The sequence below is a fragment of the Platichthys flesus genome, chromosome 19, assembly GCF_949316205.1.
Source record: "Platichthys flesus chromosome 19, fPlaFle2.1, whole genome shotgun sequence".
Taxonomy (NCBI): Eukaryota; Metazoa; Chordata; class Actinopteri; order Pleuronectiformes; family Pleuronectidae; genus Platichthys; species Platichthys flesus.
Window position 1 is genome coordinate 14,354,433 of NC_084963.1, and position 13,059 is coordinate 14,367,491.

At 41.4% G+C, this 13,059-nt stretch overlaps 1 protein-coding gene across 1 annotated transcript; it reads left to right on the forward strand.

Moving 5' to 3' along the window:
• Nucleotides 1-9,507: 9,507 nt before the first annotated feature.
• LOC133975464 (uncharacterized) lies at nucleotides 9,508-12,708 on the forward strand. Its single transcript, XM_062413419.1, has 6 exons — nucleotides 9,508-9,575; nucleotides 11,015-11,066; nucleotides 11,289-11,459; nucleotides 11,593-11,751; nucleotides 11,907-11,999; nucleotides 12,428-12,708. The coding sequence occupies exons 3-6, from the start codon at nucleotides 11,316-11,318 to the stop codon at nucleotides 12,704-12,706; spliced, it is 675 nt and encodes a 224-aa protein (XP_062269403.1). The 5' UTR covers nucleotides 9,508-9,575; nucleotides 11,015-11,066; nucleotides 11,289-11,315; the 3' UTR covers nucleotides 12,707-12,708.
• Nucleotides 12,709-13,059: the final 351 nt, after the last annotated feature.

The window sequence follows — 13,059 nt, forward strand, 5'->3', positions numbered from 1 at the left end:
TGCCAGGTCATAGAGATATTAAGTGAGTTTTTACATAGCCCAAATGTTTTGTCACTCTTCATAGAGGATTTGAAAACAATAAAGTGTGCTGGTACGTGTAATCCTCTGAATCTGAGTCCTCTTTTCAGTCCAGGCCTGACACACAGAGACAGATCAGTGGTCAAGTTAGAGTCTCCAATGACACTAACCCAAGTATGCATGTCTTTGGACTGTGGGAGGATGCCAGGGTTGCACAGGGAGAACATGCAAACTCCACACAAACACCCGGCTGTAAAGCGACAGTGCTAACCGCTGCTCCACCATGCCGCCCCAGTTTCTCTTAGAATGTTGTCTAAAGCCACAATGTGTAGGATATGAAAGTTTCTCACTTTGGCTTCCATTAAAGAGAAACTGTGGCAGACAGCAATGCATTCCACCCACAATAAGCAGTTAAAAGAAGAAGTCATTCCCACAACAACACATACAGTTTAGTCTGAAAGATCAAACTGCAACAGAGCCAGAGAAGAGCCACAGAGACCTCTTCTTTTTTCCCACACCACAGTATGCAACAAGAGAGTATTGCCCTCTGCATTGAATCGTGCGCTTGTATCTGAACCAACAATTAAAGAGAACATCTATGGTTCCATTTTCAAAACGTGAGGCATTATTATCCTTGGCAAGGGCAGTCGCAGTGCAAACTTTTCAAAGGTGAACTTTGAAGTGAAGCCTCCACAATTTAGTGGTATGATGGCATGTATTTAAATGAAGGCTTGTTTGAAGTAGGAGGAGAAAAAACCCGTGGCTCGAGAGGTACTTATAGCTGGGCCAGGCACTTTGAGCAAAGGAGAATTAAACAGCATATAACAGGCAGGTAGAAGAGTTGTTAAAAGCTGTGTAATTGAGGTTTTGAGCACTGCAGGTGACCACCTCTGTAATACAAATTACCTATATAATTGTCAAAAAAGTCGTGCTTAAAACGTATTAAAGTTATATGTCTAGCGTATTAACATGTCTCAAAACAACTCGACCTATGATCTATATTTTGTTCACTTGTGTTCCTCCAAAATGTTTCCAACAATGTTCAAACTCAAAGAAATCCCCCATTTGATTTATTTTTGTCGCCTTTTATCTGTATCATATGTGCTTTATATGATGAAGAAAAGAGTCTGGTGGCCCGTCGGCTGCTTTTCTCCTTCCACTGTTTGTTTTGGTCGCTCGTAATGGATCATGTACATTCACTGCAGATTGCTGAGTAACAAGAATCAAACATTATCTTGTCCCTGAACAAAATTTGTGGCGAACAGAGCAACTCCCATGACCCCACGCTGCTTCACGACATCATTAAACTAGGTGTTTTAAAATTGTTTAGCTTGAGAGAAACCCTAGTGGCCAAAGATATAGATTGCAAATTTAGGTGATTTGTTGAAACATAAATGCTGATGGGAGAAATAGCAGTTTGTGGTCACTAGGTAAATCCACTTTCACATGTTCCGCTTTCCTTGACTGCTTTACGATACATGAGGTGTATAAACTTTGCTTTTAAGATGCAAATTTTTTTTAATTAAAAAAAGGTAATTAGCCTTAAAGACTGAGCCATGTCATCAGTTGAATGATCGAAAGAAAATCCACCAAAGTAGTAAGTGGGGCTTTGAAAGGCCACAGATTTCTAATCAGACACCAGACATCAACCATTCTTACTTCATGCAGAGATGGAGCTGCCCAAAGAACCCTCAGACAAGTGTGAACCGGTGTCTTGTCCTTATCCGAAAGTTTAAAGAGTCAATTAGGAAAATCAGTCAGGAGCAAAAAGATCCAAAGATTTCAATGCAATCATGCTGTAGAAATAAGAAATGCTATTCAATGCACTACTTAATAACAGATTTAAGGTGGATTGGGAGAAGAATTGCTGCAGGTTGAATCATGCTGCTTTTTCTTTGTTAGTGGGTCTGCATTGAAATGATTGCTTATGTAGTAGCCTTCAAAACAGTTCTCTAATCTAAATATCAACTTTGCCTACAAGGACTGGATCAGTCATTTAACTTAACATTTTCTCTGGGGTATATTTGGGAAAACGGGGACATACTCTAATAAATGGACGATTGTTTTTCATTAGTTGTTCTGTATTTTGTCGTTTTTATTTTCACACTGAGCTAAATGCAATTGTCTCAGGGCCCTTAACCCAAACTGCTGCTCAGTGGACAGCAGGGCACACTGTCAGTTATCAAGGTTATTGTCAAGACCAGCCCCTGTGGGAACGTTTGGACTATTTTGAACTTTGGTTATGTCCCCATTTAAGCAAGTATAACGGGCTCATGCAGGGTTTTTAACACGGGTATAGCCACACAAAAAAAGGCGATGGACTCCTGTCCTATGGCCAATAGAGGAGTTCATAACTTTTTTCCTCCAGTGCACCATGTTCAACATCACAACTACACAGGAAACTGAGAAGCTCTCACCTCGCTGTCTTCATAGTTTAGCATGTTCACCTGGGTGTCTCTTTTTTTCCCGTCACTGTGGATCGGAGCCAGAGCCGATAAAGACCCGTGTCTACTGCAGAGTCATTTGACCCATGAGTAAGTTCTGATTCATTTTGCAGACAAAAGCCAGATGTTAGGTTTTTTGTGCAGTAGAAAATGTACTCTTCTTTGTGGTCTGTTCGACAGAGGAGTTCCATTGTTGCCCATCACCATAGTTGGACATAACAAGAGGGTTTGAATCCCCCTATTTATTATTTTAGCATGTGTACCGTTGGCTGTTTGTTGAGTTGGAGAGCAATACTCAGGCATTGGACATTGCATATTCTGGCACTATAATCTCTTTGAAAAAGGGTTCCCCGATGAAATGCAATGAATCCTGGGATAGGTTGGGCCCAGGAGGATCCACCTAGCAGAGCCTTGAATCTCTGGGATGGAAGGGTGTGTTTTTTGGCCATATTTGAAGTAGCCTTGGAAAAGGGACAGCATAGTCACACTGCCACGTGTCTATTGAATATTCTAGCTCTGAATGAGGTCCATGTTATCAACTTTTGTGACTGGCCCACCCTGATTTCATTCAGTTATTCCTGCCTCTGTTGTGCATTTGGTCTTTGTGTTACCTGCAGTCCTCCTCATCAGCTCTTCCGTCCGTCTCTCCAGTCTTCACACGTGCTGCTGTTCAGTTCCTTCGAGTTTCTCAAAGGATTTCAGAGTTTGGACTTGTTGTTTGCCTTCCTGTCTGCCTGCCTGCCAACCAGAGCGTGTGTAAGCCTGTTATTTACATTAAATTATCTTCATGGCCTCTACTTGCCTTTGTCAAGTGTCTGCATTTTGAGCTCTGAAATCCTCAAACCCCAGCAGTGGATGTGTGGAACTGCGTGAGTGTCAAGGCGTCCCTGCAGAAGGGAGATTGGCTTTCGGTTGAAAGTTCCCTGAATAAATTAATGAATAAAATTGAAAAGCTCTGGCTTATTTACTCAAAACCTCACATCTTCCATTCTGCGTCACTGTTTTCAGTCCAACCAACAGTTTCAAGATGCTAATAGGGATTGCCACCTTTTTTTTCCTGCCAGTGTTATTTGTTTTCAAGTCACTAAAATAAATGTCAACTTGTCTTTGCTGTATTTCTGTCTTGGCTCTAATAACTGACAGTCACTGCTGTGTTAACGTGACGCGTGTAGATGAGCAGAGGATTCCTGTCAGTCCTACAGGAAAAAGGTACGAGCTGGCATGTCTGTGCCTCTTTTGGTCATCCGATTCTGATGAGACAGTATTTGCCTACAACATTTCTGCTGACCACTTAGCATGCAGCCGGTGCTCTCCTGCTGCACGGAGCTCGGAAAAACAACCTATCTGGGATCAGAGCAGCTGAGCATGTGGTTTGTGTGCTGATGTACTGAGTCCACTATGGAGCTCTGTTAAATAATCAAGTGCTTCATGAGTGGATTTTTGTTATTTGGGAATGCTAATGCTTTGACGATGCTAATTTGCTTGATGAATATTTATTTTTGTCATTAAAACAAGTTGGATATACAAACTAAATAATTTTACCTCCACTCTCCCACTTCCACCATTTGGTAAAAGTTATCACTCACTGAAGGTAATGTGCTTTTCTTTGCTTTAATATATATATATGGTTTGTTTGTGAAACCATTGCAGTGGTCAAGCTTTTTTTTCCTCTCAGTTCTTCAACCCCATGGCTGTTGTTGACAAGACGAGTTGCAAACTGATGCAACCGAACTCTCCAAAGAGTCTGGCATAGAATGTCCTCAGGTGAGATATCACAAGTATACATCATCTCGTAGCTTTCACGAATGTTTTAAACTGAAGATTGACAACGCTTCCTCCCTGTGATGGCCGCACCAGCAACCACACACTGACATTCAGAAACATGGTGGTAACTTCTTGATTTCTAATTTGCTTAGTTGTTTCATTTTGCACACGCACCCAATTCATTTATAATATAACTGGACACATTTTGATTTCATACAACATACTTTTATTTGTTAAATATTTTCTTTCTGTGATAATTAATTACGTTTTCTTTGAGTTACCAGTTCCTGGGGGGTTGTTGCTGGAGTCATCTGGCCATCCAGCAAATGGAGGCCCAGCTGCAGTAGACCACCTTAAATGGCTTTGAGTCCTAATTGAACTGCATCATGTCTCGTGCCATCATGGGGAAGGACATTGTTGCCTTATCTCGATTTCTAATTGTTAAATCTTTAATTATGGCTTGATATTTATATTTAATTCATTTACCTTAGTTAATATTATATGGGATGTTATGGTGTGGCTTTGTTTTCAATGTTAGTATGTCTGTGTATCCCCCTCTTTGTTTTGAGTGGCTTGACCAGCCACCATATATGTTCCCATCCCCCAGTCAAGGAGGGATTTTTTTTGTTGTTGTGATGCTCTCGACTGGTCGCCAGCTGCTACTTGAGGCTAGTTAGAATAATTTACCTTTTTACCGGTTGTGAGATTTTCTTTTTCGTTCTTGTTGATGGAAACTGAATTAAAAAACTACTTTTTGTTCAAAGAAACTCTGTGGCTCTCTGGTCTTTCTGCTCGGTCCCTGACACTCCCGCTATTCAAAAAAGCCCAAATTTCCCATATTGCACATATGGAGACAGAGCCTGTGCAGAAGCAGTCTGGAGACAGAGTCGTTGTAGAGAGGTCCCATTGAGACAGGATCAACGAACCCCGAGTCAGTCTCAGCTGTCAATCACGACGTTTCACCCTGTTTTTACTCTTTTTACTGCATCAAATAAAACCCATCTTACTGGAACAATAGGTGCTGGGACATACATCAATGTGATAAGAACAAGCTAAAATGACAGAAACCATCTTTGAGAAAATGTACTTGACGAGTACTTCAACCATTTGATTTGGTCCTTTACCCATGCGTTGACGTGGAGGAGGTGGCTGCATCCAGACATTATGGATTCACTTTTGGGGAGCAGTCATATTGCCCATCCTTGTATAGAGGCCCTGGTATTCACAGTATGAATTTGTTTATAATTTTGATGATAAAATAATAGGTTGAAAATTTGAATGTTGTGATTTAGGGGGGGGGGGGTTCCGTTCGGTTTGATGTAGGGCCCCCCAGAACCCCTATATCTGGAGCCCTCAAAGTCCCTTGAAACACCCCTGAACTTATGAACGCCTTTTTGAACTTTGGCAAACTTAAAGAAATCTACTACACAGAACACTGTATGGTTCATCTAGGAGTGGGGATGTACTCTTGTCTGTTTTAGGGAAAAAATATTTTGTATTTTTATTTAAATTAGAGATATATTTGAAAAGTAAAGCTCCATAAATAGAATGAGTGGATATACGTATCCCTGCTTATACTGTGATTTCTAAAATGTAAACACTGACTTCAGGAGACCTTTTGGCCACGGGGGTCAGTCGCCTGCGTGACTGAAGTGAAGTCGGGAGAAAGTAGATCCCCAGCCACTATGTGCCAACGTCCTGTGTTCATGGAGGAGTTCTGCTACTTTTGCAGCTCACCCACTCCCAATCTGCCACCCCTTCAAATGTCAGAGAACGCCTGCCTGCTGCATGCCACTGCCTCTTGGGTAGCGTTTGTGTTTTTCATCTAAAACTAATAATAACGAGACAGGTCCTCGGAGACGCTTTGTAATTTTTCTCCCCCTTTCTCCCTTTTTTCACAGATCACTACGTTTCTTTTCTTACACGGCTGCACATAAAAACCCTATGATAGGCCAGTCAGGGAGTACTGCCATCTTTAATTTTCACTTGGATGGTGATTTTATTCCAGCTTTATGGCATGACATTTGCTCCAAGGATTTTTCTGTTCAGGAGCTTGTGAAACGTATCGCCTTATGTGGCGGGAAAGCTGAAATCTACGACACTTTTTTGATAAAGAACGTTTGTATTTTTTTTATCATTCCTCCACATTTTACCCTGTTCTGTCAAACTCGGAAAATTAGCCATTTTTTTCATTTTGTAATCAGAAACATTTCAGAAAAATGAAAACAGCGGAAATAATCCTCGCTATCGGATTGGATTTCTCATTTCTCTGAGGTCCAGCAAACAGTGAGTGAGCGAGATAGTGGTCGAATCTGCTCAGGTGTCCCAAAGGAGCGTGGATATGTTTGACACCGGGTCAGTTCATTTGTTTTTGCTCCGTGCAGAATGCACCGGGAGTGGCAATAAGTTCTCATTATTATAGACATTGATTTTCAATACGTATGAAGAGGGGGTGGCGGGGAATTCTCAAGTCTACTTGATATTATTAACTGCATCACCCCACAATAGTTATTACCTGGACCGCTGGAGTCAGCAAAATGTTTTGACAGGTGATGAGATGGAGTGGGTGGAATGAGCCACTGATGGACACACAGCGGAGGGAGCCTAGGAGGGAAAAATGAAACATCGCTGAGGCGTTCTGTTTTCAATTTGTCCTTACTGGCGAGGTTTTTCCGGATTATTTTAAGGTTTGAGTGGAAATCAATTCACTCATTGTATATCGGGAGGTCACATATATTGAAAAGGGGTGAAATTGGAAAAGCAATATTCTGGCTATGTAGCGTTGTCTCCTGTGTGATGCAGTTAGCAATGACAACAAAATTAATGGGCCTCTGTAGTCAGTCCCAATGGGCTTGGAGTAGGCCAAACACATGCATCAAAGGCTATACTTGGTGCCCAGCTACTTCTTTGGAGTGTGAAGTACATCCTCATTTCATTACTCAAAGCCAATGGCTTGCATTCATTCTTTGTGTAGCCTTCATTACAGGTTGATTATGCGATGCATTAATAACACACGGAGCTCGGTCTCAGTTAAATATGATTGAACAAGCGAGCAGTTTCACCACATTATTTTCTCTTTGTGTGTTTTCAATGAATGGATCTTCGCCGGGTTGTGTTACTTTTTTTGATCCATACACAAAGACGGACGCACACGGATAAATTATGACTGTAAGTGGATCACGGAGGCTACGTTTCCTGTTGACCTCGCTGATGGTGGCGTGTCTTTTTCCCCGCGCCTCTGATCGCACCGTAATGCGTGGCTAACAAGGGCGCGCACAGAAAGCGACGCGTTTTCCCAATGTAGGCCATGCAGGTGTGTAACAGTCAGGAGAAAGCCGCGCAGAGGCGGGAAAAAAATTGGACAAAACGGAACCGGTCTCAGAGCAGCTCGTCTGTCTTCATTGTGTCAGGCGGGAGAAGGAGGTCACCGGGCCAGCGCACAAACACGGAAAAAGGTTTCATGTGGACAATGGTGGGGAGAATCTAAAAAATACCACATTACCATAGCCTGGGTTTTTATCTACAGCTTATGGCCTTCTTGTTTGTTCCTGCCGCTGTGTCTCTGTGGCTCTTTCCCTCTCTTGCCAAGCTGCTCTTACAAATACAAGCTAACTGATGCAATAGGAAAACCTTTTAAGGGTTTTTTTCCCCTCCGCCTCACATCGCAGTTACACTGTAATGGGTCTATTTTCCAGCTAAGAGCAGATCTTACCTAATGCTCTATACAGGATTAATAAACAATTTATGACTATCAGTGCTCCAACAGACTGACAGGCAGGTGTTTCCTTTAAGGAAGTGAGCGATAAAATAGTTTTTTTCTAATGAGACTGAGTTTGGTAATCATCTTTCTTTTTTTTTTTTAACATGCCTATCTATGTGAACAGTACCGTTCCAGTTTTGTTTCATAATCTGCTTAGACCCTTAGTGCCTCTATCCTGTCACTAGTCTTCTAAAAATATAACTCACTCAATTACAATAGATATAACAATTTGTTTAAATGTTTTATTGTGTAGGTACACAAAGTTTGATTTAAATGTGCATCTTACCAGACCAGGAGCTGTGCCTGTATATTCGACATATACCCGGCCCCTCTGTCCTATCTGTGGCCCCTGATTTAGAAAAATCCTAGATCCACTGATATGTGGAATAACATACACGGACGTAATTTGGGGGGGGGACACAGGGGACATGTCCCCTGCACTTTTTCAAAAGGCCGTTCTGGTCCCCTGCAGTTTTCACCGTCCGGAAACCATGTTACGGTAAACAGAGACTCGTCAGGCACTAGGACCAAGCGGAAACGGCCGCTCGAGCTGAAGCCAGTTTGCTTTCGTTTAGACCTGCCCACAAGCTCCTCCATTGGCTCTGCATTCCTTGTGTGATTGGCCGTCCCCGCTGTCACTCCATCAGGTTATAAACAGCACCAGGACGCACACCGGTCTGCAAGTTGGGGAGGAGGCCGTGTTAATCTTCCGCTGTAAATTGGGCGTTTGTTTTGCCTGGGCCACGTCAGCTGGAAGGATTGTAATATCAGAGGTTTCATTTACATTAACGTTTGAATCGGTGTGTGTGTGTGTTTGGTAATTATAATTACCAAACACACACACACACACTGTTAATGCAAACATGGTATTTACTTAAAAATAGTAAATTGAATTAAATCAGTTTTATCAAAATGCTATTAACACTCGCTTTTAGTAAGTTACTTGTAATTTGTGGTTGGAAAATCTCACCAGCTCAGTCTGCTTGAGCTGGATTGATTTAGAAAAAGTACGTTTTTGATAACTGTGCTTATTTTCTGTGTTGGAATGTAGCTAAGTTCATTTACTCAATACTGCACCACAGTACAAAGTACTTTAAGTACTTGAGTTTTTTTTCATATTACTTTCTACTTTTACTCCACTACATTTCAGAGGGAAACATTATATGTTTTACATCACTGCATATGTTATGATATACGTGATATATAATAATAATCACAAGGGCCATTTTCCTCTATTGAGTATGCTACTTTTTACTTTTAATATTTCAAGTATTTGTTTTTGTGGTCATATGTTTTTACTTAATTGAAATTTTCACTCCAGGACATGTACTTGTTTTGTAACAGAATAATTTCACGGAGTAGTATTAGTACTTTTGCTTTGTTATGGTTTGAAAACTTCGCCCGCTTTTAATTTTTTTTTTCGACCTATCGGCATGCGCAAATCCGTCCTCTCTACCGTTGACGGTACATGCCCGCAACAGACGACGTGTACCTGAACTGTATGGAGCCGGACCTGTTGAGCTGGACCGTATTGAGCTGCAACGGCACTCGTGCTTTATCAGCCTTCGTGTGCTTGGCACACTCATTTGGTGAGTAATATTTTACCCTTGTTTTGAACGTTTTCTTTCTGTAAGTAACTGCCATGTTTTTCGTGCTTGCTAGTAGCCTAATGATGTGTATAGTAATGTCGGCTAACGCTAGCTGAACTAGCGTTAGCTAGTTCGGCTAAAGCCTGAAACATGCTTCTGCGTTTTCACGGGCCCGTAAGCGCAGGAGCCCTTCCGGGTCCCTTACGTGCTTATGTATCCCTCCTTACGTGCTGACGGGTGTCGACCCCCTTTTCTAAAATTTACGGCAAAGCTCCGCAAGCTCACTCAGCCCGCAAGGCTGTGATTGGTCTGCTCTACATCCCTTCTGGAGCTGCATTTCCGGTTTCATGCCCCATAATACCGGCAGAAATCCCGGAAGATTTAGAAGAACGAATATGGACCAAATAGAAGAGCACTTGGCAGAAGATATCCGATAGTATGATCACTTGTATAACCTGTCACTGACTGGCGGATTTGTCCGCCAGAAAAAGGCTACGAGGAGCCGCAGTGGCTATGTAAATAAACAATCGACAAAGAAGAAAGAAGGCGTCTCTAAGGTTGTCTCGACAAAAAGCATTACTCCGCCTAGTGTTCTGGCGCGGAATTGCTTTGTAAGACGCGCAACGGTTGGGGAAGCATGAATGAAAACGAGTCTTGCGCCACAGCGGCGTGAAAAGACGCAGACGCAGTCGCAGAAGCTTGTTTCAGGCTTAACGCTAGTTCAGCTAGTTGAGGAGAAACTTTTTAGTGTAACGGTCGCGGGCGTGCTCGTCACATGCACGAGCACACGTGTTTTTTTTTTTCTGAGGCAAATGATTTATCGAGTACTGACTCACGATGAGAGAATGATTCCGGCGGTTTGTGAGTTTCCATGAACAGGAGGGCATTCACATGGCAGAACATCAGAGCAAGTCTTGATGTATCATTTTAGTTTAAGCTAGGCTGCTAAGTTTGGTACTATGCTAACTTAGCTAAATTTAGCCACCAACAATAACAGTCTGTGCTTGTCAAAGACAGGTGTGTGACTGGGGATATCACCGCAGTCAACTAACTTAATGTTATTTTATTGAACCTGCTCACTTAACACTAGTTAATATTTGTAGCTGTGCCGTTTCCATGGTTACCACGTGTAGCGCGCCCACTGTCAGTCGCTCAGTCTGATTCACGAGGGAACGCAGTGAGAGCCCACAGACCAGACTTGGTACAGACAAAAGTGTCTCCCTATCTGAAAAGATCTTAACACCCAGTTTATCATAGGCAAACTATTTGCTGGCATACTCAGTGTCCTAAGTTATTCTTTATGTACATTATAATACAGTCTTTGTGGGTAATAGGCCGATAATACAGTTTTTACTTGTACTGCACTCAAGATGTTCGTGAGTTGTGGTGAGCTTTGGTTGTGTTAAATTGTTGTATTCTTTTTAACTGTCCCCTTACAGGCTCAGGCAGATAGTGGTCAATCCACAGTTCCCTTGATGTCTAGCCACAAAGGTGAGTTGTGTATCATTTACCTTTTGTACTGGAGTGTTCATTTGGTAGCTGTTCTTGTCTTAAAGAAGTTCAATGATTAAAAGCTTGACAATTAGATACATTTTTTGCAAGGATTTTGTTTTTCTATAGCTCTGGTATTTCAAATCTGATACTGCATGTTAGTGTTTTTTTCTTTCTATTTTGCTGGCCTTGATGCTAAACTTATCTTTTCCTCCCTTTCAGATTTTTAAGAAGACAAAAAAACTTCCTATGCAGTGGACGTGTAAGTACTGCACATTCATCTCACAAATGATGGACCAATCATTCCCACTACGCAGACAAGAAATTGTAAAAAAGGAGCCTGCTGTACACAACATGGTTGAACGATGGCCAGCACTCTTCACAGAGAGACAGGTAAGATATTTTTGTTCTCAACCAATAAAATAATGCCAGTCAAAAATAAATTTAAGGTGTGTGGCTAGAACTCCAAACACACTTGTTGGAATGTTAACACCTCTGCCGTCTCTCCATCTCTCTACTTTTTAAGGTGTTTGCCGAGTTTAATAGAATCGCCAGTAAGAATCTTGAGGGAGACTTCTTTGAGGCTCTGGACCAGTACACCCCGCGGTTCATCGAAATTTTCAGAACAAAAAAGGGAACTGTTGGCCGGAAACTCAGTGAGCTGATGCAGCACATGAGCTGGATGGTAAGTAGATTCATTTTGCTTTTGATCTGTATGATAGTTTATCAATCAAGTTCTAAATGAGATGATTCAGACCAACCTGTTCTATTTTCTGTCTGACCTGTTCTTGTGCCAAATAACTCTGTTAACTGGTCTTTTCTCTCTCTCTGTATCATTAGACATCAGACGTGACAGTACTTCGCTCTGTTGTCCTCAAAGGCATTCCGATTTTACTTGTTGACGACTCCAGTGAATTCTTCAAGACATGCTCTGTAAGTACTTGCACATAAGTAAAAGTTTGGTGTGCATTAATATTATATATATTTAATATTAATATACCTGTGCTGACAGAAGATGTAATCCTATCTGCACAATATACAACATACATTTTGTACTCCACAGCTAATATGAGAGGTATTTAAATAGCCCGTACATAAAAATGTACATTAATTCATTTTAAATCTAAGGAGCAGAAGTCTAGTTTGAAAGGTCGGTGTCACTGTTCAAGAATATATGGACCTTGTGGACCATAGCTTCAGTTTAACCATACCAAAGTTATTTTGTTGGACAATCCATGTGAACACATATTTAAAACCATATTCTCTAACAAATGCTTTCAAAACTAAAAATGTATGTTTTAGAAAAGCATAAATTGCCAATACTGAAGAATGTGTGTGTGTGTGTGTGTGTGTGTGTGTAGGATACAGCAAGAGACGAGGCCCTAGAATGGATCACTGTTGGTGTGCTGACAGTTGTCAGTGAAGATAGTCCTCACGAGGGTCCAAGTTCAGTGGACCTCCAGCCCATCTCCACTGCCATCATTCTGGAGGGAATCCATTCAAGTACCATGTTATGCTGTTATGCTAATAGTGGAAATAGTGCCAAGTTGTGTTACAAAGAGTTGTTGTTAGATAATGTTGTCAACAGTGAACCTAGCAAGGTTGACTTGTTTAAATTTGTGTTTTGGGAAAAGTTTTAATACTTGTTATGTAGTAAAATACAAACCCCATGGATTGATGTTTTTAACCCTGTTTAAACCTTGGACTGATGCCTGCTTTGGGACACAAAAGCATTTGTTGTACTTTCAGTTTTGATCAGAAATGCATTAATTTCCATGCACTGAAGTCCTGCAGTTATCAGGTGTTTACCTGTTTAATATTGTGAGACTGTTACATGCATAGAATTAGTTCACAAAAATGTGGGTTTATTTTTGACTTGTCCATGTCATGGTACACAGTCCAATCAAACCACAAGTTTGTTGTTTAGCTGCTGTTTTGTATTTGAATGTACAAGAAAGTGATACTTGGGAACAGAACACTTGAGGCTGAATAA